This window comes from Erythrolamprus reginae, chromosome 10 (genome assembly GCF_031021105.1).
Source record: "Erythrolamprus reginae isolate rEryReg1 chromosome 10, rEryReg1.hap1, whole genome shotgun sequence".
Classification (NCBI taxonomy): Eukaryota; Metazoa; Chordata; class Lepidosauria; order Squamata; family Dipsadidae; genus Erythrolamprus; species Erythrolamprus reginae.
Window position 1 is genome coordinate 15054051 of NC_091959.1, and position 25847 is coordinate 15079897.

At 47.6% G+C, this 25847-nt stretch overlaps 1 protein-coding gene across 1 annotated transcript in view; it reads right to left on the bottom strand.

The window, feature by feature from the left end:
* Positions 1-25847, bottom strand: part of MAP1A (microtubule associated protein 1A) — a 33971-nt gene extending 8124 nt beyond the window's left edge. Inside the window, exons 1-4 of the mRNA XM_070762045.1 lie at positions 25713-25847; positions 20713-20795; positions 16579-16719; positions 7251-14952 (exon numbers count right to left, since the gene is read on the bottom strand). Coding sequence (XP_070618146.1) covers positions 7251-14802 — 7552 coding nt within the window. The 5' untranslated portion in view covers positions 14803-14952; positions 16579-16719; positions 20713-20795; positions 25713-25847. The remainder of the gene's footprint in view (positions 1-7250; positions 14953-16578; positions 16720-20712; positions 20796-25712) is intronic.

Sequence of the window (25847 nt, forward strand, 5' to 3'; positions counted from 1 at the left end):
AGAGTAGTAGATCCTTGGAACAAACTTCCAGCAGACGTGGTTGGTAAATCCACAGTAACTGAATTTAAACATGCCTGGGATAAACATAGATCCATCCTAAGATAAAATACAGAAAATAGTATAAGGGCAGACTAGATGGACCATGAGGTCTTTTTCTGCCATCAGACTTCTATGTTTCTATGTTTCTATCTAGTCTGCCCTTATACTATTTCCTGTATTTTATCTTAGGGTGGATCTATGTTTATCCCAGGCATGTTTAAATTCAGTGCCTGTGGATTTACCAACCACGTCTGCTGGAAGTTTGTTCCAAGGATCTACTACTCTTTCAGTCAAATAATATTTTCTCATGTTGCTTTTGATCCAGGAGGGAAGTGTTTTTAATAGGAAGGTGAACACAAGAACAAGGGGGCACAATCTGAGGTTAGTTGGGGGAAAGATCAAAAGCAACATGAGAAAATATTATTTGACTGAAAGAGTAGTAGTCACTCATGCCCTCATCACCTCGAGGTTCGACTACTGTAATGCTCTCTACATGGGGCTACCTTTGAAAAGTGTTCGGAAACTTCAGATTGTGCAGAATGCAGCTGCGAGAGCAGTCATGGGCTTCCCTAAGTATGCCCATGTTTTACCAACACTCCGCAGTCTGCATTGGTTGCCGATCAATTTCCGGTCACAATTCAAAGTGTTGGTTATGACCTTTAAAGCCCTTCATGGCACTGGACCAGAATATCTCCGAGACTGCCTGCTGCCGCACGAATCCCAGCGACCGATTAGGTCCCACAGAGTGGGCCTTCTCCGGGTCCCGTCAACTAAACAATGTCGGTTGGTGGGCCCCAGGGGAAGAGCCTTCTCTGTGGCGGCCCCGGCCCTCTGGAACCAACTTCCCCCGGAGATTAGAACTGCCCCTACTCTCCTTGCCCTTCGTAAGCTCCTTAAGACCCACCTGTGTCGTCAGGCATGGGGGAACTGAGACATCTCCCCCGGGCATATACAATTTATGAATGGTATGTGTGTGTGTATGTATGTGTGTTTAGAAAATGGGGTTTTTAAAATGTTTTTAGTAGAAATTTAGATTTGTTATAAATTGTTTTTCACTTTGTTGGGAGCCGCCCCGAGTCTGCGGAGAGGGGCGGCATACAAATCTAAATAAATACAAATACAAATAAATAGATCCTTGGAACAAACTTCCAGCAGACGTGGTAGATAAATCCACAGTAACTGAATTTAAACATGCTTGGGATAAACATATATCCATCCTAAGATAAAATACAGGAAATAGTATAAGGGCAGACTAGATGGACCATGAGGTCTTTTTCTACCGTCAGACTTCTATGTTTCTATGTTTCTAAGCCATAGTAGGTATTTCAAAGACCAGCAGTCTTCAGGATCGAAGCCTATTTCTGATCTGGGCACACGACCAGCAGACTGGAAAGGCCAATCTCATTTTCTCGATAAGATCAGGTTTGGGAAGGTCATCAGAATTGCAGATGACATAAAGCAGGGGAAGGGGGGAATCTTTAATATTTCAGAAAAGGAAGCTCAACAGATACAATTCAGGGATGAGAAAAGTAAAATCTTACATTTAGATAAGAAAAGGCAAATGCACAGGCATAGGATGGATGGTAAGTAACTGTGCAAAAGATCTAGAGGACCTAATAGGTCACTCCTTGAATGTGAGTCAGCAACTGCTAAAAAAGCGAATGTGGTTCATCAGAGGGTATCAAGATTACAGGAAGTGATAATACCGTTCTGGACTGCCATACTTGGAACACGGCCTCTAGTTTTAGCCGCAAGACACAAAAAAGATCACGAGGCTCTAGGAAGCGTGTAGAGACCAGATGATAGGGGGTCTGGAGGTTAAATCTGTTGTGCCGAGCCCTTCACTAATAGCCCCCAGTGAGTTAGCAATGCAAATTCAAACACACACACAGATGAAATGAAAGTAGTTTATGCAAACAGTTTTGGGAGCACACACTCTAAACAGAGCCAAATTTCTCTCACCCAGATAACAGTCCTGGAATGCGGCAAAAGACAAAATAAGCGAGCAATTAAGCCAGCTGTGAATCTTCACAGCCACCCCCTTCAATGAGTCCACAAGAGCTATTTAACTGTGAAGTGTCCAAAAGTCAGTAGAAGTCCTGGAATAATCCAAACAGTAGCAATGGTCTTTCTCCAATGGATAAACGCCCACATTCACAGTTCCCAACACCCGTAATTTATCACCAAACACATTAACCTAATCGCCTCAGCATCAGGTGTTCTCCCTTATCTTTGACAATGCTTACGCAGCTGGTCCCTTCTTGCCATGAGCCTGCACACATGGGCATCTACAAGCGGATCTTCCTCCGAGTCTGATGTCTCACTAACGGGAGCAATAACTGATGGGCTGGCTGCACCCATCTCTTTGTCTCATTCCTCACCCCCACTGCCTGTCCTTGGCAATGAATCTTCACTATCATTATCTGCTGGCAATAACACACATCTCTGTGAACCTGAGAATTCCCCTGAAGCAACGTCCAAATTCCTCATTGCAGGAGCTGGCCAAGAGCCAACCACAACAAAAACTTATGAAGATACAGGTATGTTCATTTTTATTTTACTGAAAGAGTAGTAGATCCTTGGAACAAACTTCCAGCAGACGTGGTAGATAAATCCACAGTAACTGAATTTAAACATGCTTGGGATAAACATATATCCATCCTAAGATAAAATACAGAAAATAGTATAAGGGCAGACTAGATGGACCATGAGGTCTTTTTCTGCCGTCAGACTTCTATGTTTCTAAGTTTCTAAGTTTCTAAGGTTCTATGTTTCTAAGGTTCTAAGGTTCTATGTTTCTAAGTTTCTAAGTTTCTATTTTTCTAAGTTTCTAAGTTTCTAAGTTTCTGTGTTTCTGTGTTTCTGTGTTTCTATGTTTCTGTTTCTATGTTTCTATGTTTCTATGTTTCTATGTTTCTATGTTTCTATGTTTCTATGTTTCTATGTTTCTATGTTTCTATGTTTCTATGTTTCTATGTTTCTATGTTTCTATGTTTCTATGTTTCTATGTTTCTATGTTTCTATGTTAATATTTGTTTTGTTATAATATTGTTTTTATTGTTGTGAGCCGCCCCGAGCCTTCGGAGAAGGACGGCATACAAATCTAATAAATAATAATAATAATGGTTAGTTTTCTGTCTGTTCTTTCCCCCCACCTGAACTGTATGAAATCCTCAAAGCTGCAACTCAGAAGACAGTAACTATATAGTTACCCCTATAACAATAATAATTCAAGTGGCTAAATAGACACTAAATAAACCCACATGGGCTCTTCTACTAGAGCACTTTCATATGTATGCCTTCCATCAGCTGGTGCCTTCGCTATTCCTGAAAATAATCTATGTCCATTAGTAGCCTTAATCATGGATTTGCTTGATCCACCTTTAAAGCCATTATTGGATCTTGCGACACTGAACTCCGCAAGTTTAAAAGGTGGACTGCTTGTAAAGAAATCCCTTCCTCTTGTCTGACCTTAATCTCCTAACATTCAGATGCAGAAAACGCCCTCACTGAGTCCCAATATCAGAAGATATTACTTATCTTTAAGTAAACGTGATCTAAGTATTGCCCACAAGATCATGTGCTGCAACATCCTGCCTGTCAACACCTACTTCAGCTTCAACCGTAACAACACAAGAGTACGCAACAGGTTCAAACTTAATGTCAACCGCTCCAAACTTGACTGTAAAAAATATGACTTCAGCAATCGAGTTGTTGAAGCGTGGAACTCATTACCAGACTCCGTGGTGTCAACCCCCAACATTTTTCCCTTAGACTTTCCATGGTTGACCTCTCCAGATTCCTTAGAGGTTAGTAAGGGGAAAGCATAAGTGCAGTAGTGTGCCTTCCATCCCTGTCCAATTGTCTCTCCTATATTTCATATATCTTTTCTCCCATTCATATATCCTTTCCTCTACTCTTCATTGATGTATTCTATTCTCATATCTCTTCTTCTATCCCTTCCCTGATATTTACTACTACATGTTTTTATTCTCTTTAACTTTCAATTTGTATTGGACTAACTAACTAACTAACTAACTAAATAACTAACTAACTAAATAAATAAAAATACATTTAAAAAAAATAAAACTGGTAATCCTTGATCAACTTTTGCTGATTAGAACTGAATGATGAGACTTTATAATTTGTCTAAAACAGTGATGGCGAACCTATGGCACGGGTGCCACAGGTGGCACGCGGAGCCATATCTGCTGGCACGCGAGCTGTTGCCCTAGCTCAGCACCAATGTGCATGTGTGTGCCAGCCAGCTGATTTTTGGCTCACACAGAGGCTCTGAGAGGCATTTTTGGCTTCCAGAGAGCCTCTGGGGGATGGGGTGTTGTGGTTGGCTCTGGGCCAGCGCCTGCTCCGAGGACTGTGGGGGTTGGTGTGGGAGAATCCTCACATTATCAGAGGCCGGTTTTACTGCCAATAGCTTCAGACAGTGAAGCGTCTGTGTCAGGGGAAGATTCTGGGAGTGAAGCAGGATCGGATGAGGAGGTAATTACAGGCAGCACATTAGCTAATTATCCCATTAGTGAACCGTCATCATCATCGTTAGATTCGGAAGAGGTGGTATTCATAGATGCTCGCAGACGCAGGTTGATGTCAAGGAAGGAACAACTGCGCAAGTATTATAGGAAATAAGGGAGAACACCTATGGCTGGGGAAATTAAGCTAATGGGGCTGCTGATAAATTAACAGCGTTGTTGCCTCTCAGTGTGGGAGATTATCCGTTTTGTGAGAGAGAGACTTGTGGTTTGTTTCAGGATTTACAAAGACGTTTGTGAACTGCTTCAGGATTTTTCAAGGACTTTGTGGAACAATTCGCAGTTAAGTACAGCATGAAGACTCTTGAAGGGGGGCGGCTGTGACGTCTTCACAGCTGCCTTTTATCTGCTTTGCTTTTGCTTTATGTTTTTTACAGCATTCAAGGCTTGTGGGGTGTGGGAGAGCACTTTGGCTGATTAAAAGTGCGTTTGGACAATATTTTCCTTTTGATAAACCAACTTTGTTTACTTTGCAACCCTGTGTGTTTGAATTTCTACTTTGGACTTAATTGGGGGCTCGTAACGTGAAGCCTGGCATAGCATGGGGGAGAGTGTTTTTACCCTCCCCTGACTGCAGGGAAGCCTTTGGAGCTTGGGGAGGGTGAAACACGACCCTACTGGGCCCACCAGAAGTTGGTAAACAGGCCAGTTCTGGCCTCCAGAGGTCCTCCTGGGGGTGGGGGAAGCTGTTTTCGCCCTCCCCAGGCATTGAATTACAGGTGTGGGCACTCGCGCATGCATGATAGTGCACGCGAACACTTATTTGGCACCCGAGGGAAAAAAGGTTCACCATCACTGGTTTATAGCTAAGAGATGAGATACGTCTTTTGTTGAAATGTCAGAGAAAGTAATAAGTTGCTAACATTGTGTATACTTGTCTTGACAAGGAGGCTAGCAATTATTTTGTATATCTTTTTTAAATTAATGACCTAAATGAGGGAATAGAAGGGGAACTAACCAAATTTGCAGATGACACCAAGCTGGCAGGAGTAACCAATACCCCAGAGCAGTGTTTCCCAACCTTGGCAACTTGAAGATATCTGGACTTCAACTCCCAGAATTCTGGGAGTTGAAGTCCAAATATCTTCAAGTTGCCACAGTTGGGAAACACTGCCCCAGAGGACAGGCTCAGGATCCAGATGGGTCTTGACAGACTTGAGCCCAAATAAATAACATGAAATTCAATGCTGAGAAAAATAAAATCCTACACCTGCGTAAGAAAAACCAAAGATATACATATAAACTGAGTGAAACCACATTCAATAGCAGCAACTGCGAGAGAGATCTCAGAGTCTTGGTGGACAACCAGCTAAAGTGTTCGGAAACTTCAGATCGTGCAGAATGCAGCTGCGAGAGCAATCATGGGCTTTCCCCAAAATGCCCATGTAACACCAACACTCCACAGTCTGCATTGGATGCCGATCAGTTTCCGGTCACAATTCAAAGTGTTGGTCATCACCTATAAAGCCCTTCATGGCACCGGACCAGGGTATCTACGAGACCGCCTTCCGCCACACGAATCCCAGCGACCGGTTAGGTCACACAGAGTGGGCCTTCTCTGGGTCCCGTCAACAAAACAATGTCATTTGGAGGGGCCCAGGGGAAGAGCCTTCTCTGTGGCGGCCCCGGCCCTCTGGAACCAACTCCCCCCGGAGATTAGAATTGCCCCCACCCTCCTCGCCTTTCGTAAGCTCCTTAAAACCCACCTCTGCCGTCAGGCATGGGGAAACTGAGATATTCTTTCCCTCTAGGCCTTTACAATTTATGTATGGTATGTTTGTTTGTATGTATGTTTGGTTTTACAATAAGGGTTTTTAGCTGTTTTAGTATTGGATTTACATGCTGTCTTTTATTACTGTTGTTAGCCGCCCCAAATCTACGGAGAGGGGTGGCATACAAATCCAATAAATAAAATAAATAAATAATAAAATAAGTAAATATAAGCCAGCAATATGCAGCGGCAGCCAAAAAGGCCAATAGAATCCTAAATTGCATTAACAGAAGGATACAATCTAGGACTGGGGAGGTGTTGTGAACAGTGAAAATTACAGCACGGACTTTCAGCAGAAAGATCACCGATTGCTTAAAATGGAAGCAAAGGAGATGAGCTTAATACCCTCCCAGCCCCTTGCCCTGGGAAGGCCCTAAGCCAGTGATGGGGAAAAAAAATTTCTCTCATCACACCTGTGGAAGTGCCCACACCCATAATTCAATGCCTGGGGAGGGCGAAAATTGCCTCCAATGCCCCACTGGTGGCCTTCTGGAGGCCAGAAACAGCTCATTTCCCAACTTCTGGTGGGCCAGGAAGGCTTGTTTTTCCCCCTCCACAGGCTCCAGAGGCTTCCCTGGAGCTTGGGAAGGGCAAAAACACCCCACCACCCCGGAGGTCCTCTGGAAGCTGAAATTGCCCTCCTAGAGCCTCCACGCAAGCCAAAAATCAGCTGGTCGGTGTGCACTTATGTGTTGGAGATAAGCTAGGGCAGTGTTTCCCAACTTTGGCAACTTGAAGCTATTTGGACTTCAACTCCCAGAATTCCCCAGCCAGCAAATGCTGGCTGGGGAATTCTGGGAGTTGAAGTCCAGATACCTTCAAGTTGCCAAGGTTGGGAAACACTGCTCTGGAGGACCCCAACCTTCCCAGTCTCTGCTGTTCATTCTTACCTGCGCCAGTTTTGACGCCATTGATGAGGTTCTTGCCAGGGCTGGCGTGGCCGCTCCGGGGACCCTCCTCTCGGTCTTCCACGGGTGGCTTGAGCAGTTTCTCTTTCTTGGCCATCCCTGGTTTTGAAGGCCTGTCGGACGGTTGTTTCTTGGGACTCAGTAGAGGTTTATCAGCTTTCTGGTGCAGGGAGGAGGACTTGGACTTGCCCAGCGGCTTCTTCGATGCTTTGTTTTTATCCTTCGGGCCCTTCTTGGCTACCTTGTCAAGTCTGTACACGTTCTGCTCCATCAGCAGCACTTCGGGATCCATCATGCAGACATCTGGACGCGGAGGCAGGGGTTGAGGGTCCGCCAGGGAAGAAGGTGGCGGGTCCTGGCCAGACTTTGGGCCGTGTTGGGAACTGCCAACTGCAGCTTTGTCCACTGGGAGATGGTCGGTCTCTTCGTCGGAGTCCAGGGCGGCCTCTGCTGTAATCGAAGGACATTCCTCTGTTTCGGGGGGAACGTCTGAATCCGACTGAGAAGTCCCCGAGTCACTGGCCGAGGTGGGTGGCGTTTCCTCCACGGCAGAAGTGGCTGGTCTGTGGCCCCCGGGGGCTGAATGTGGCTTTGCTTTGGTTGAAACGGGCCCTTTGACCTGTGAAAGGTCAGCATCCTCTGACGAATCGTGAGGACTCGGGTTGATGAACGATGGAGATAATTCGCCCTTCCTTGCCTTTCGCTCGTATGGCTTCTGCCCAGATGGGGCTTTGGGGGCTGCTTGGTGAGGGCCCCCGTGCTCCTCCTCTCTTTGGCTGCTCAGCCGAGATCCTGGGAAGGGCTCCCGGGAAGGGCTCACCAGGGAGAGAGGGCGGCTCTGCCCCGTCCAAACCCCCTCTTGCGCCTCCTCCACCCACCTGGGTTTTTCTGACCCAGGTGGGGAATCACAGAACGGTTGCAGGCTGAGGCTGACCTCTGTGGGGCCGTTAGCTGTTGCCCCTGCCTCCTGCTGACCGTGAAGGGAACCGAACGGGGCATTAGGAAGGGGAGGGGCTGCCGCTGGCCACTCTTGAGGACTTTCTGGCTGTGGACAACAGCCGACTGTGCAAATGGATTCCGATGGCTGCTTGGCCTTTGTGCTGGTAGCGGCTGTGCCTTCCCCTGCCTCTGAAAGCAACGGGGGTGTGACGGGTGGGCTATGGGCCCCTGAGATGTATTGGAGGCTGGGGAGGGGACTACCACCTGTTGGCTGCCCTGCAGAGAGAGGGGTCCCCGAGGACGGCTCATCGGGGGAACTGGATGACTGCTCGTGAACCGGATAATCTGGGGTTGTCCACAAAGGGAGCTTTACCTCTTCTTCTTCTTCTTCTTCATGTACCTCTACGAAGGGGGAATCCCTCCTTTTTGATACCTCTAAGTATTCATCTCCTGGGCTCTTTCCCGGAGAAGCTGCCTCCGGCATGTTTAAGGCGAGTGACGCTTGTTCCAAGTGTGATGAGAAATGGGCTTCATGTCTGAACAAAATGGACGGTTCGTGCTTTCCCAGGCAAGAGAGTTCGAATCCAGAGGAAGAACAGTCGAGTCCTTTGGGAAGGAGGACGGGGGGCCTCTTGTCTTTAGCAGAGGCTGCAAGCAAAAAGCTCTTGGGGTCAACATCATCACCGGCTTTTCCCAAGAGGCCCTCCGGCTCTTCCTCCTTGGCCTGTTGCTCGCTGGCCATCTGGGAAGCACCTGAGCCTCCTTCCTGTCTGCTGGGACCTGTAAGGCCATCACTGGCCCTTCCCTCCCCCAACGATCCATCGTAGACGTCTTGCCCTGGGACAGAGACGTTGCCCTTCTCTGAGACCATGGACAGTTCCTTTTTCTCCGCCCCTGGAGATCCTGGTTCCTTTTCTGACCTCTCCTTAGCCCCTTTCTCCAGCTCCGAATCACTACCACTATCCTCTCTTTCTGCTTTCTCATAATAAATGTCTTTGGCGTGAAACCCGGTGGAGAACTCCCATTCCTTACTGGGTTTTCTATCTGAAGGGCTCATCTTTCCAGGGGAGATGCTCAGGTCTTCCTGGTTAAACACGGTTGTATCTCCCAAAGAGGAGGAAGGCTGGACGTCCATTGATGGGAGTGGGCTTCCTTTAGACGGTGTGTCTGTGGGTGTCATGGAATGTGGACCGTGGAAACACGGCTCGGTGACCTCCGCATACTTAAAGGAAGGCCCCGTCGTAACCTTGGGTGAAGTTGGGGAGGAGAGTTCTTTCTCGGAAGGAGTGGCGAGGTAAGAGTCTTCTTCTTTGGAGGAAATGGGGAAGAGGATCTCCTCCTTCTGAGGCCTCAACGCCTGAGTAGTCTTGGCCACCACGTCCTTTCCAGGATGGCCAACTTCGGATGTCACCATACTCCTATACACATCGGCATAGTGGAAAGTCTTTTCATGAGGGTAGGGAGTTGGTTCCCTCTCTTCCTTCTCTTGCCCTCTCTCACCTGCCTTCGCTTTGGAAGGGTGGGGCAACTCCAAAGGACCGGATGGGTCCAGAGCACCTGACCAGCCGGAGCATCTACTTTGGCCAAAGGGGTGTGCGTCTTGTGAAGGGGGCTCAAGAGCCCTGCTTTCTCTGCAGTCTTGGTTGGAATAAAACTGCCTATTCTCCTGTGACTCTGCGATCAGAAGTCCTGCAGAAGTTCTTGGCTGCTTTCTACTGCCGTAATCGTCAAGATGCTCAGGTGATTTCTCACCAGCATTTTGCTTTTCCTCCTGGGACTCCACGGTTTCACTCGTGGGCTCAAAAGATGGACGCGGGGTCACTTTCTCCACTCCTTGATCCGATTGAGGAAAGGGCTCTTCTTTTTCTTGCACTGAAGTTGGCATCTTCATCTTGTGTGGGAAGGACAAAATATCCCATTCCAGACTTGACTTTGGCTCACCTTCAAGTTCAAAAGAGGGACTATCTTCAAAGCTACAAAGTTCAGCTTTCTCTGCGTTCAGAAAACCTCGGTCAGGCTGTACTTGGGGAGCTGGGCTTTCTTTCAACATAGGTTGGTCATCCTTCTCACTGGCCGGGACTTCCTGAAAGGAACCACGTCCAGCATCCAAACTACCCTGTTTGGGAACATCTTCACTCTCCACAGAGTGAATGTTTTCTTCCTTCTTTGCAGGTATGTCTCCTTCATCATCCAAAAATGTAGACTCTCCCTTTTCTTTGTCATATTTCAGTTGCTGTTCTTTGCACGGTGCTTCCGGGAACCACACTTTCTTATCATAATTTATTTCTTTCAGATAAGGATTTTCTATTTTTGGAGACAGTTCCTTTGTTTTCTCTCCCTTTCCCAGAAATTGACAAGGTTCTTTCTCTCCAGACGAAACTTCCAAGGCACTGCTATCAAAAACTGGGCTCACTGATGTGAAACTTGAGGACTTTGAGTCTGGAGATGTTTGTTTGGGAGACAATTCCTTGTAAGTTTGTTTTTCTGTTAAGGAAGCCAATCTTTCATCGTCCAGCAAAGGGTCTGCTGAAGGCTTTGTTGTGGTGGCATCTAGAAATGGACTTTGCTGAAAGGAACTGCAGGGGTCCTCTTTGACACCAGCTTCTGATCTTTCATCTGTACTTAGGCTCTCTTCTGATGAAGCTTGGCCTTTGGTTTTAGGAGACAGTTGTTCCACCAGCATGCTCTTTGAAGTTTCTTTAGTAGGGCTCTCTTTCATAGCATCTCTTGGAGAAATTTCTTCTCTGAATAAATATGAAGGGGCTTCTTCATGAAGACTCGGAACAAATTGACTATCTTCAGGAGAAGCAGAGTCTTTTGGCTCTAAGTCGGTTTCTGGCAGATGCAAACCCTCTTGAGATATTCCAGCGATGAAATGATCAGAACATGATGTCTTCCCAGGAATTTCATCTGTAAAAGAAGATCCCTTTTCTTCCCCTGGTAAATTAAGGATCTGTGAAGAAGGTTTTTCATCTCTAGATGTGTCTGAAATTGCCTCCCATCCTTTTGGTGGAGGTATTTCTGAAGCAGAGAAGTCCTCGGTCCCAGGCCTAACAACATGTTCAGCTTCCTCGGCAGTGATGGCATTTTTGGGCGATGCATCTTTTAAGGTCTCTAGAAGGTGATCTTTAGTGGGGAGATCCAGGTCAGAGATATCAATGGTTTCCTGTTTGTGGTAGAAGCTTAATTCCAGCTCTTCTTTCTCCAAATGCCGGCTCCTGTCTTCATCCGGGGTGGATAAAGGCCCTGCAGCCGGAACGGCTGCTCCTTCTGGGCCAGGCACGTCCTCCTTGAGTTCATGATGGTCCCCCTGACCTTCTTCAAGCGTTCTGGATACATCCATTGCTCTGTTGGGACTTTCCATCCCCATCGCAGGAGACCTTGCTGCCTTTTCAAACATCTCAGCTTCTGCGGTGTCCACTTTTTCCTCCACAGGGGACTGGTGGAAGGGCGTGTGCCCTGCACTGGTGGGGCCAGATTGGGTGGGAGAGGCCATCTTGACCGTGCTGTCATCGGGGCTGAGGCAGCGATCTTCAGCCTCGCCAGAGCCTTGTTGTACCTGCAGCAGGTGTGCATTTGCTTCGCTCAAAAGCAGGCGGGTTTCTTGAGGTCCTTCCATAGATAGTCCACCTGAGCGATCTCCCAGGGGACCTTTCTGTAAAAACGCCAAGGCATCGTAGCGTTCCTCTGCTTGCCAAGGCCTCTCAAAGGGTGGGATTTCTTGCTGCTGAAAGACTTTCTTGCAGGCTTCAAGTTTCTTCTCGTTTTCCATTTGGCTGTGGAAGTCTTCTGGAGGAGGAGACTTGAAGCCCTTGTCCTCCTCGAGGGAAGACGTGGGAGAAATAGTGCCCGCAGAAGGCACGTAATCCAGGCCCTGGGTGACCTCCGTCCGAGAGGAGGGGATGCTGTTCACGGTATCCAGCAGGAAGGAGCTCTTGCCCGTTTCCTCGGTCTGTGGGGCTGTGATGGACGCCACCGACTGGTCTTCAGCGACAGACGTGGCGAAAGAAGAAAGTTTGTCGCATTCTGTAATCGATGTGGCTGAAGAGACGTGCTCCTCTTCTGCCAGGGGGGCTGCCACGAGATTTGTAGGGTAGGTGAGGATTTCAGGTTCCGGCCCGGCATAACCTTTGGCGGCTTCAGGCACCGCAAGAGCCTGGATCCCACCGGCAGCCTCAAAGGGGTCTGCCAGATCTGGTTGCGCAACACCATAGCCGCCCATGTCTGGCTTGAAGTGGGCCATCTTCTCCTCTTGGTCATCGTGGATCTCCTCATCGGAGATGGTCTGTTCGGTCTCCGAGTAGCCAGGGATGGTTTCGTCCTGGATGTAGGAAATGTGTTCGCCTGTGGGGAAAGGCACGCTCCCCAGGTGAGGGTCCTCCCTTTCCCTCGCCCCTGGTGGCTTCCCAGGTCCTTGGCTTGAGTTCAGCCTTTCTGTCTTATGGTCTTTTCCTTTCCCCTCGGGAAGCGAAGGAGGGTCTTGAGCCAACTGACCTTGAGGAAGCTCCTTCTTGACCAATCCTTCGCCTCTTGCCTTTACGTCCTCTTCTGATGTCCCTCCAAACTGTGCCTTTTTAAACACATCTTCCTTTTTCAAGCTGGCGTCTTCTCTTGGAGACATCCTATCCCTTCCTGAGGAAGCCGTTTCTTCTTCCCTAAGTGATGGCTCCTGATCTTCCCCTTTTCCTGGAAATCCTCCGACACTCCTTCCCGCCTCCTCAGCCGGTTCTTGACCAAGAGGCTCTGCTAAGGTTGATCCCTCGTCAGGTCTTTCAGAGGACTTGCCCGCTTCCACCCACTGGCCTTCTGGGGAAGCCATCTCCTCTCCTGGCGTGACCAGGGAAGAAGGCAACCCTGGACCCTGGGTCCCTCTGGGTACCAGCACCTCCTTTCCAGCATCAGGCCGGTCGCCGGGACCCTCCTGCCTTTCTGCGTGCTTGGAGGCTGCCTCTGTCATCAAAGGAGAAGGTGCAGGATGGGATTCCCTTGGCTCTTCGCGGCTCAGCTCCTCAAAATCCTTGGTCAGGTCCTCCGGTGAAGATATCGCCAGGTTCTCCTCCACCATAACGGGTGAGCCTTGAGGCTGGTCGTGTTTCCTTGGCACAGCTGTGGACTTCTGTTCTCCAGTGGCGCCCTTTTCACTTTTGGTACGAGCTTTGTCCGCCTTGATTCTACCGGGGACTTTTGCCTTGTAGAGCGTCTTCCTCACTTCAGGTGTAAACGCCTTCAAGTCTGGTTTGGAAATTTTTTTCAGCTCCGGTTTAGCTTCTTTCCTCTTTTCATCCTTCCTGGAATCTTTCCTTTCTTCTTTCTTTCCATCATCTCTTTTAATCTCCCTCTTCTCCTTTTTCACATCTTTCTTTTCTTTGTCTCTCTTTTCCTCCAGCTTAGAAACTTTCTCTTTCAGATGTTTTTTGCCAATTTTGTCTTTGGCGAGTCTTCTTTTCTCGGCTTTAAGGGCGTCGCTGGAGTCCGTTTTGACTCTCTCTGTTTTAACCAGCTTCTCCTGAAGCATCTCGGGAGGCTCTTTCCCCTTTCTCTCCGTTTTAGCCTCTTTCACCGTCTCCATCTTCATCTCTTTCGAGCCATCTTCAGCCTTTGTGGAAGGAGGCTTGAGCGATGACTTGAGGCTCTCTTTGCTGTCTGTCCGTTGCTTAATCTTGGACTGTTTAAGCACCGAAGAGGGTGCGACAGAAGCCATCTCTTTTTGGGTAGCTACGGGATACTTCAGGAAATCAAGGTGCTTCAATTTCTCAAGACCTTCCAAAATCTTGTTTTGGGGAGCATTTCCCGGAAACAAAACTCGTACAATTTTTTCCGTCGGTCCTGCGGGAAGCCACACCACAAGGGCCGTGATGGAGGTTAGGTAGGGGACCGAAATCTCCCCTTCTTTCCCATTGCTAAGGATAATGCCGGTCTTGGCTTTGCTATTCCCAGTCCACTTTTGCATGAGAAACTGCATCTCCTTGCTCTCTTTGACCGGGTTCAAGACGTACATGTCCAGCTTCCCAACCCCCATTTTGTGGAATAGGGTGATTGGTTCAACGGCATTGGCGACCACTCTGTAGAGAGGCTCCGGTTTGATGCTCAGCTTGTTGAGGTGCTGCAAAGTCAAGCTGGCTTCTGCAATGCTCCTCTTGACTTTCGTGGAGGACTCCAGCGTTCTGAGCTTCTCGGGAACGTTGAAGAAAACGACCCCGAGCTCTGGGGACAGAAGGTTCTTGATCCAGTCGCTGTAGTTGGTGGAGCCCTGCGATTGTTCTTCTTCCTGCTCAGCAATCTTCCTCTGCAAGAGCCCGTTAATCCCTGGGAGGTTGTCAGCTCCAATGTGGGTCAGGAGAATGGAGTCAATCCTATCCAGATGTCGGACCAGTTTCCAGAAACAGGACTTCCTGTCTGAGCCGCCGTCCACCAGAATGTTGAACCCGTTGACGGCAAAGAGAGCCGAGTCCCCCCTTCCTCCTGGGAAGATGTAGCAGCAGGGCTTGGAGAGCTTTAGGAAGCCCCCTGAGGTTGGGGGCTCCAGGAGATCAAAGGGGGATGGGACATCCACTGTCTCAGAGACATACTCCGCAAACTCAGATATCCCGTCCATCTCGGGCAGGACTGGATCAGGATTAACTCTCAGGCGAAAAAGGTCCTGGAAACCGGAGTGTCGAAGATTTCTCCAATCTCCTTCTCCCAAGCAGGATATGGTGAGGGAAGTTTTAGAAGCAGGGTCGGTATTACTGAGAAGCTGGGCCACCTAAAAGAGTGAAAAACTGGTTAGAACCATGAAATAGTCTTGATTAAGTTCAAAAGTTATTTTAGTGAATGCTATGCAAATTCATCTTAATATGCCTTCTGCCGCACGAATTCCAGCGACCAGTTAGGTCCCACAGAGTGGGTCTTCTCCGGGTCCCGTCAACCAAACAATGTCGCTTGGCGGGACCCAGAGGAAGAGCCTTCTCTGTGGTGGCCCCGACCCTCTGGAACCAACTCCCCCCAGAGATTAGAATTGCCCCCACCCTCCTTGCCTTTCGTAAGCTGCTTAAAACCCACCTCTGCCGCCAGGCATGGGGGAACTAAGATACACTTTCCCCCTAGGCCTTCACAATTTTACGTATGGTATGTTTGTATGTATGATTGGTTTTTATATAATGGGTTTTTAACTGTTTTTTAGTATTGGATTTTGTTATACTGTTTTACTGCTGTTGTTAGCCGCCCCGAGTCTGCGGAGAGGGGCGGCATACAAATCCAATAAATAATAATAATAAATAATAATAATAATAATAAAAAATACCACACAATCGGTAATCTATAGAGCCGTTTGTTACCCCTCAAAAACCTACAACTATTTTTAGTAGAAGCGGGTTTATTTATTAAGTCTATATGAAATGTAGATATAAATTTATGTTACATTTATTTGAATTATTTTATTTATTTATTTATTTATTTATTTATTTTTATTTTTATTTATTTTATTTATTGGATTTGTATGCCGCCCCTCTCTGCAGACTCGGGGCGGCTCACAACAGTGATAAAAACAATATATAATGACAAATCTAATAATTAGAATCTAAAATAACAATTGTACATTTAAAAATCTAAAAGCAAGGAACCCCAATATAAAAAACATACATACGGTCATATCATGCACAAAATTATACATATAAAGATGCTATTTGATCACTATATTGACCAGAAAAGCAGCTACTTGAAAGGAATTACTGAAGAGTCCAAGAGTCCTCCAGGAGTTGGGTTGCATATTAATTAATTAATTAATCAATCAATCAATCTGGAATATATAATTTATACAGTCCAGATGATGGGAAACATGCTGAATGTTTCTGAATTAATGCCATGTGGCAAATTCTCCATATAAAAGTATAGCAACTCAAATAGCTAGTGCCAGGTAGGTATTGGCTTAAGACAAATCAATGTCGTTTGGTGGGACCACAGGAGAAGAGCCTTCTCTGTGGCGGCCCCAGCCCCCTGGAACCAGCTCCCCCCAGATATCAGTTACCCCCACCCTCCTTACCTTTCGCAAGCTCCTTAAAACCAACCTCTGTCGTCAGGCATGGGGAAATTGAAATTTCCCTTCCCCCTAGGCTTATAGAATTTATACATGGTATGCTTGTATGTATGAGTGGTTCTTTAAATTGGGGTTTTTAAGATTATTTTTAATATTAGATTTGTTTACATTGTCTTTTTATACTGTTGTTAGCCACCCCGAGTCTTCGGAGAGGGGCGGCATACAAATCTAATAAAAAATAAATAAATAAATTTACTAGGCTCCCAAAATTAAATTCAAGGGATGAGGGACTAGGGACAAGGGAACAAAGCCACCCAATTCGATTGGAATCCAAGCTTACCCACTCATGAAGCTTACCTCTGGATCTGCGAATATCCCGGTGAGTTTCTGGTAGGTGAAAGTCCCAGTCTGCAGAATCAAATCACCTCCCTGGTCAGAGCTTTGCCCACACAGGACTAGCAGCTTGTGGGCAGAAGGGTCACATACCAAGGAGCGGACCTGTTCATATCAGAGATGGATTTCAGCTTCCTATTCGTGACTTCTGTGTTTTCAGAACTTTATAAAGAGAAGCGCCCCCCCCCCTCCCTCAAGGTTTAGAAACACCTGTCAAACTCTCTGATGCATTTGGACCTAGCAGTGTTCAGGAGAATCAATGCACTGCAGTTAAGTAAACAGGAAGAGCAATGAGGCCATCTCATTTTTTAGAAGGCAGGGCTTGGGTGCCGAAGCGAAGGACACCGTTTGGAGCAGTGATTTTCAACCTTTTTTGAGCCGCGTCACATTTTTTACATTTACGAAACCCTGGGGCACATTGAACGGGGGAGGGGGAAGCCTAAAAAAAGTTTGGACAAAAAAATTATATCTCTCTCTTCCTCCCCTTCGCTCTATTTCTTTCTCCCTCCCTCTTTCTCTCCCTTCCTTCTTCTTTCTTTCTCTCTCTCTCCATTCCTCTTTCTTTCTCTTCCTTCCTTCCTCTCTTTTTTGCTCTCTTTCTCTCTCCCTCCCTACCTCCCTCTATGTCTTTCTCTCTCCTTCCCTCCCTCTTTCTCTCTCTCTCTTGCTTTCTCTCTCTTGCTCTCTTTTGCTCTCTCTCTTGCTTTCTTTCTCTCTTGTTCTCGTTCTCTCTCTCTCTCTCTTGCTTTCTTTCTCTCTTGTTCTCTCTGTCTCTCTTGCTCTTTCTCTCTCTTGCTTTCTTTCTCTTTCTTGCTTTCTTTCTCTCTTGCTTTCTCTCTTTCTTTCTTTCTTTCTCTCTTGCTTTCTCTCTCTCTTGCTTTCTTTCTCTCTGAGCTTCGCGGCACACCTGACCATGTCTCGCGGCACACTAGTGTGCCACGGCACACTGGTTGAAAAACACTGGTTTGGAGGAATGGCTCAAGACATTTAAAGGGTGTGTTCCAAAAGTAATGCAATTGAATTTCCCGCGCTGCTCCTATTGGTCGGAGTGGGACCGAAGCACTTGGAGTAGGTGGGAGGGACGCTAAGCTTTGCCGCGAAACCGGTCTCAGTGCTCTCCAAGCTGTGGAAGCGGCAGGACGTCAGTTATTGTAAACCTCGGCGCACCGACCATGTCATGAGAAAAAATTGGAAAAAAATGAACTTTTGCAACGTATAGAAATTGAATGTGCGTTGAATAGAATGTGCAGAATTAGACATGGTGACAAAACGTTTGAACAATCAAGCGGAAACAGAATTTTATAAAATATGGGACAAAATATATGAATGGTGTTGTGGTTAGCTCTAGCCCAGCTCCTGCCCCAAGGACTGTGGATGTGGGTGAGACATCCACATGCTGCAGGCCTGTTTTGCCCCCGGTGGAATCTGCTGATGAAGGCTCCTCTGACCAAGAAGACATGAGTGACAGGGAGGAGAGTGTGGCAGACAGCTCAGAAGGAGATCAATTATCTAGCTCCTCCTTGGATTCAGCACAAGAGTTAATGATACAGCCACGCATGCGGAGAGCGATGCATAGGCAACAACAACTGAGAGATTATCAAAGAAAATGAGGCCACCTGTGGTTGGGTGGGGCTGTGGTAATTAGTGAGGCTGCTATAAATAGCAGCCTGTGGGTTTGGCCATTGTGGAGGATTATCTGATCATTGTGTTTCATGACTGCTTTACTGACTTTGACTTTTTTTGTGCTGATTTCCTCCCCCCCCCCCCTTGGAAACTAAACCAGAGCAAAGTGTGTTTCACTTTGTGAAAGAAGAAGGACTGTGAATTGCCTCACAGCTGCAAGCTAAGTATCACAGGACTGATAAGGGACTTGTATAAATTACCAGTTTGTTTGGAGAGGAGTGCTCTTTGCTATAACAAAAGAGGGCTTAGTTTAAGTGAATTCTCATTATAAAGAACATTGTTTTGAATTTTCAAAGGTGTGTGTGTCTGAAATTTGTACCTGTGAATTTTTGGGAGGGTTCTACCAGAGAGCCCGACAGAACAAATGGTGGAATCTCAAAAATAGTTTTAAAATTATATAAGTATGAATCTATAACCACTTGAATTTATTAAACTGAATATATATATGATAGAGTACCAAGAAACTAAAACGATAAGGTTTTTTCTACTATATTGAATAAGTGAATTCTAATTATTTTATAACATGGTAATAATAGATATAAAGTAATAGATTAAAAATAGTATAAAGATAGAGTATTTTTGCAATATTATAAATTTTAAATGTTTTCTTATTTTCTTATTTGTTTAATTAATTAATTGACATTAACTGTTTTAATTATATTATTAAACTGATATTTTATAGATAGGAGAATTTATTTGAGTTATATGAACTATAACATAAAGACAGTAGAGGTAAATTTAATAAGAACATGGAATATATGTGTTATATTTCTGTATTGATCTGATTATAGTTAGACTTTTTTTTTGTATTAGTTAGACTTCTATGACAAGCGGAGCAATGATAGCTCCCTTAAATGTTAAATGTTGTCTGTCTCGTTTGTCTAAAGAAAAACAATAAAAATACAGTAATACCTCGTCTTACAAATGCCTCGTCATACAAACTTTTCGAGATACAAACCCAGGGTTTAAGATTTTTTTGTCTCTTCTTACAAACTATTTTCACCTTACAAACCCACCGCCGCCACTGGGATGCCCCAACTTTGGACTTCCGTTGCCAGCGGAGCATCCGTTTTGCACTGCTGGGATTCCCATGAGGCTCCCCTCCATGGGAAACCCCACTTCTGGACTTCCGTGTTTTTGTGATGCTGCAGGGGAATCCCAGCAGGAGAATCCCAGCAGCACAAAAACGGGCGCTTCGCTGGCAATGGAAGTCTCGGGGTGGAGTTTCCCAGCGAGGGGAGCCTCAGTGAAATTGCAGCATCGCAAAAACACAGAAGTCCGGAGGTGGGGTTTCGAGGACTTCAGTGTTTTTGCGATGCTGCGATTTCTCTGATGCTCCCTTCGCTGGGAAACCCCACCTCCAAACTTCCATTGCCAGCAAAGTGCTTGTTTTTGCGATGCTGGGATTCCCCTGCAGCATTGCAAAAACACAGAAGTCCGGAGGTGGGGTTTCCCATGGAGGGGAGCCTCAGGGGAATCCCAGCAGCGCAAAAACGGGCGCTTCGGCAGGCAAAAGGGGTGAATTTTGGGCTTGCACGCATTAATCGCTTTTCCATTGATTCCTATAGGAAACATTGTTTCATCTTACAAACTTTTCACCTTAAGAACCTCATCCTGGAACCAATTAAGTTTGTAAGACAAGGTATCACTGTACTATTACAAAAAAATTGAACCTGACAACGTCATCGCTGGTGATGAAACCTGGGTTTTTGAATACGACCCAGAAACAAAACGTCAAAGCTCTGAGTGGCACATCGAATAGTCCCCCAAGAATGAGCAAACCAAAAGTGAAAATAATGCTCATTGTCTTTTTCGACCGTAAAGGAGTGGTCCATAAGGAGTTTGTTCCTCAAGGACAGATAGTTAACTCTGCCTACTACATGGATATGCTGGGAAGACTCCAAAAAAGAGTCATCAGGATGAGAAAAGACATCTCCGCTACCTGGCAACTCCATCGCGACAACGTGCCTTGCCACAACGTGCTACAAGTCCACAGGTTCCTGGCAAAACACCAGGTGCCAACGCTGCCCCAGCCCCCCTATACTCCTGATGTCGCCCCAGCAGACTTCTTTTTGTTCCCTCGGATTAAGGCAGCCCTGAAAGGAACCCGTTTTTTGTCCATAGAAGAGATCCAATCAGCCGTGACGAAGACCTTGCGAGAGGTCGCCGAAGACACCTTCCAGGGCGCTTACCGGTCACGGCAGAGTTACTGGAAAAAATGTGTAGAGGCCCAAGGACAGTACTTGGAAGAATTTTAAGTGTTTGTGCAAATCTGTTCAATAAATTACTTTTTAAAAAAATAATAATAATTGCATTACTTTTGGAACGCACCCAGTACACATTTTAGCTCATATCTGAGAGTTCCGTTGTAGCAACTCTGGCAAAACCAGACTTGCTGGCCTTGTGTGTTTTTACCTCTGACACAGCGCTCCTCTCGTCAGGATTGACTAAGATGACGATGTCCAAGTCCTCACTGTGGTGGTGGAGGGTCCTCTGACCTGGAGAGAAGGAGAGAAGTTTTGTTTTTCAAATAGATTTGCCAATTGCAATAGGGCCCATTTCCTTCAACACTCAAGGCTGCTATGACCAGGTCTTTGCTGAATTCTTCAGGTGGAAAGTCTAGCGTTGATTGTGACTGCTCATGTTGATATTTTCTCCTGTTCGTTTGCTCTCCTTAACCAGACATGGGTAAAGTGCAGCCCGGGGGTCAGATGCAGCCTGCCCGCTGTCTGTGACTGGCCCGCGGAGGTTGGAAGGAAGGAAGGAGGGAAGGGAGGAAGGAAGGAAGGAAGGAAGGAAGGAAGGAAAAATGGAGGAAGGAAGGAAGGAAGGAGAAATGGAGGGAGGGAGGGAGGAAGGAGAAATGGAGGGAGGAAGGAAGGAAAGAAGGAGAAATGGAGGAAGGAAGGAAGGAAGGAAGGAAGGAAGGAAGGAAGGAAGGAAGGAAGGAAGGAAGGAAGGAAGGAAGGAAGGAAGAAGAAATTCTCTTTCCATGCCCTTTTGCAAAAGTCCAATAAAATGCTCATTTTTTAATTGTTCATTGGTTTCATTGGCCTTTCCAAGAAATTTAAAGCAAACCCCCCTCCACCTCTCAGGGGGGGAAAAGGGAGGAGGAGGAAGAAAAGGAATCCAAATACTTTCAGGCAAAGCCTCCACTATGTTTTCTCAACTGACAATGTAGGTCAGTTGAAGAAAGGCACCTGAAGGAAGTAAAGCACAGCCCAAAAGCAGAAATAAAAGGCAGAGAAAATCAGAGAGACAGAAGCTTCTCTCCATCTGGAGAAGGAAGGAAGGAAGGAAGGAAGGAAGGAAGGAAGGAAGGAAGGAAGGAAGGAAGAAGAAATGGAGGCACAAGGAAGGAAGGAAGGAAGAAATGGAGGCACAAGGAAGGAAGGAAGGAAGGAAGGAATGGAGGCACAAGGAAGGAAGGAAGGAAGGAAGGAAGGAAGGAAGGAATGGAGGCACAAGGAAGGAAGGAAGGAAGGAAGAAATGGAGGCACAAGGAAGGAAGGAAGGAAGGAAGGAAGGAAGTAATGGAGGCACAAGGAAGGAAGGAAGGAAGGAAGGTAGGAAGGAAGGAAGGAAGAAATGGAGGCACAAGGAAGGAAGGAAGGAAGGAAGGAAGGAAGGAAGGAAGGAAGGGGTGAGCAATTAATTTATAATTATAATATAATTATAATATATAATTATATAAATATAATATAATACATAATTATAATTTATAATTATAATTAACTCAGTTCTACCCAATAATATACACCATTGGGTAGAACTGAGTTAATTATATTAATCCAGCCCTCTATAAAATCATCCCAATTTCTCATGCAGCCCCATAGCAAAATTAATTGCCCACCCTTAGCTATGAACCAACCTCTCAGGCTGGATTCGCCCAGAATTTAGGAAAAATAAGACTCAGAGTCCATTTTGAGCTTCAAAAGTGAACTTTACTAAATTAGAAGTGAATGCATTGAAAGGAAAGTCTGAAGGAAAAGGCATTATAGTTGGTCATATCAAAGTAACCCCAAATTCCCCTCTGGACAATTCATCCAATCCCCATTGTCCATCCTCGTCAGGTGGACACATCTCCACCTGCGTGTCATACTTTGGGAATGCATACCATCAACCCATCCCTTTATCACCCCTTCCCTAGGAGAAATTAAACTCTCTTGGTCTTGTCCAGAAGAAATGAAACTCTCTTGGGCTCCTCCAGCAGACGTCCCCCCTCCCAAATCCCAACACCTACCCCGCCCCGTTTCTCGTGACAGCTGTAGCTTGAAGGATGAAGCACAGCAAGGCTGAGACAACTGCAAAGAAATTGCACGTGGTTTTCAGGGCTTTTGGGGGGAAATTATGGCAGGCTGACGTCTTTGAAGGAGGCATGAACCCTGCCTGGAAGGTGGTTTCTGGTTGATGTGAATCTTGTCAGATCAATTGTAAAATAAATTGCACTCTGAACAGGAGCACCTCATAAGTCAACTGCAGAAAAGGAGGATTTGCACATGGGTTTGAAAATTGAGCTGCTATAAGTTCCAGGATTCCTTTCTTGCTCTTAACTGTGATTTAACCTATATAGGGCATTAAGCCCCACTTTCCTCATTTCTAAATAATAATAATAATAATAATAATAATAATAATAATAATACAGTAATAATAATAATTTATTAGATTTGTATGCCGCCCCTCTCCGAAGACTCAGGGCAGCTCACAACAGTAACAAGAAACAGTGTAACAATGGAACAAATCTAATAATAAAAAATAGATAAAAACCCCAACAATTAAAAACCATACAGCACATACATACCAAACATAAAATATAACAGCCTGGGGGAGATGTCTTAGTTCCCCCATGCCTGGCAATACAGGTGGGTCTTGAGTAACTTGAGAAAGACAAGGAGGGTGGGGGCCGTTCTAATCTCCGAGGGGGAGTTGGTTCCAGAGGGCCAGGGCCGCCACAGAGAAGGCTCTTCCCCTGGGGCCCGCCAAACGACATTGTTTGGTCGACGGGACCCGGAGAAGGCCAACTCTGTGGGACCTTATCGGCCGCTGGGATTCGTGCGGTAGAAGGCGGTTCCGGAGGTATTCTGGTCCAATGCCATGTAGGGCTTTAAAGGTCATTACCAACACTTTGAATTGTGACCGGATTAAAACTCTCTGGGAAGTATTTAAAGCTACAGGTACAGATTTATTTTTTGGCAAAGATAAAGATTCCTTGCAATGAGCTAAACCTTCCTTGGGGATTAGGAAAAAAAAGGAAAGAGACTCTGATTTAAAGGGGGGGGGGGAGAAAATGTTTTAGAAATTTTTAAATGGATAAGTTGTGAGCGAACCAAATAGCATCTGAGAAATAAATCAATTTCCACTCCTGTGCTTTCATGCAGCGTTCGATTTATTAACAAAGCCATTTCTGGATTCAGCATGGTCATTCCAACTCTAAAGTCCCCTAAGATTTCCATCCAGGTTGAAGTTCATATCACATCCCTACACCCACAGCAGTGCAATCATGTGGACCAATTCGGTGCAGGGATTTCTGGTTCCTTCCCTTGTTGGACTCTTGCCTGGGATGCTCTAAGAGTGATAAGATGCTAGCGGTCACCTGGAACAATCAAAGAGTGGCCTCTTGTGGAGAGGACGAAGGGTGAAGGGTGGCTACACTCAGCTCAGAGAGAATTTGGGAATCTCAATTGTGTTTTATGCCAAGTGGATCCTTGTTAAAGGACACACAGCTGGTGGAGTTTTTTCAGCTGTTTGGGATATCAACCTCCAAGTAGGAATTTCCGAGAAGGATTGGAAATTCACTGCATCATGGCAACCAGGGATGGGTTGGCCACACAAAATCCCACTCCCAATCCACAGAGGTGGCTTATATTTATTTATTTATTATTTAGATTTGTATGCCGCCCCTCTCCGCGGACTTGGGGCGGCTCACAGAAACATATAACAAATCGTAACAAATCCAAATAAATTTAAAATATTTTAAAAAGTTTAAAGTTTATATGCCAAGAGCCCAGTGGCCGGACCTCGTCTTCATTTCCAGGTGGTTGATGTGCGACCTGAAACTGGACAGTGTGAAGGTTCCTGCCTGACCTGCACGGGTTTTGCTCCCACCAGTAAGTTTTATGGAGTGGGAGGAATGGGGAGGATGGTCTAACCAGGCAGGAGATCATCATAGTGTCAGAAGCATCTCTGAGGCAGCCTCGGCCAGCGGTCAAGCTCTGGACCGCAAAGATCCCCTGCGCAGCCTCTTCCTGCTCCAGGGGGCTCCTGGCTCGGTCCTGCAGCTCGCAACCAGCAGCAAAGAGTGCTGGAGTGGAACCAGTAGGCCTCTTGCAAGGGAGTTTCTGCTAGGCCAGAATCCTCCCTCTGCTGTGCAGGAGGCCTCAGGGCCTCTTTCCTGAGGAGGGGAGTGGACAGTCTCCTGCGAGCAGCCCAGAGGCCTCGCCAGAATCTGCCCCCCCAAAAAAACCCTCCCCAATGGTCTCTGGCCCTGGCTGCGGGGCTGAGGGAGGCAGGGCAGCCTCCCCTGGAGGAGCCCCCGGGCCCCCTGAGGGGAGCAGGCCGGCTCTTCTCTCCCAGGCATCCTTCCCTCGAGGCCTGCTAGGCCGCCCCAGGGGAGCCCCCCCCCCCCCCCCGCGGAGGGATGGCGGCTGCGCCGGCTGCAGTGGTGTGGCCTGCCGGTGACCTTCCCCGGCCGGACAGGCGAAGGGCGGCCCTCCTGCCGCTGCCTGACCTTCGGGGGCCTTCTGCAGGGCGGGTCGCTTTCCTTCCCGCCACCCCAGCCCCCGGGGACCCTCGCAGGGGGCCTGCGCCGCTCACCTGCCCTCCGCCCATCACCGGGGGTGGGGGCAGGGACGGAGGAGCCCAAAGGCCGACAGGGATGCGCTCCGGGGGGGAAGCGGTCGCGAGACCCCGCCCAGCAGCCACGGCAGCTCCCCCCGCCTGTCCCCGAGGCTGCCCGGCTCCCCTCGGCTGGAGGCCGGCGGCTGGGCCCCGGGGATGGGCGGGGCGCTGGGAGCGGAGGGCACCAGCTGCGGAATTTGCCGCAGTGGGCGCGCCGGGCGAGCGCGCGCAGTCGGTGCCCGAGCTTCCCTGCCCGCGGAAAACCGGCGGGCGTGGGCCCAACAGCCCCCCCCAGGCAGGCCCAGGAGCGGCTCGGGCCAGCGGCCGTGGCGGGGGCCAGGCAGGGGCCGCCTCTCCACGGTAGGACAGCCTCGCTCGCAGCGCCCTTCGCCCACCGCCGCCGCGCGCTCAACCACCCGCCCACCCCCGAGGGCGGGAGACCGGGCCGGGGGCCGATGGAGCCGAGTCGCCTCCCGCTGGACGATCCGGGCCGCCCGCGCGCCTCCCCCGCCGCCTGGATGCGCAGAGCGACAGGGGACGTTCGCCCGGCCGCTTCTCCGCCGCGCGCCCCGCCTCACCTGCCCGGCGGCGAGCGCTCCTCGCGGGGTCCCTGCAGGCACCGCCCCCACTTCGGATGCCCGCGGCGACTAGGCGGCCGGCTGGCCCGGGAGCGCCGACAGCTGCTGCTGCTGCTCTCTGATGCCGCCGCCGCT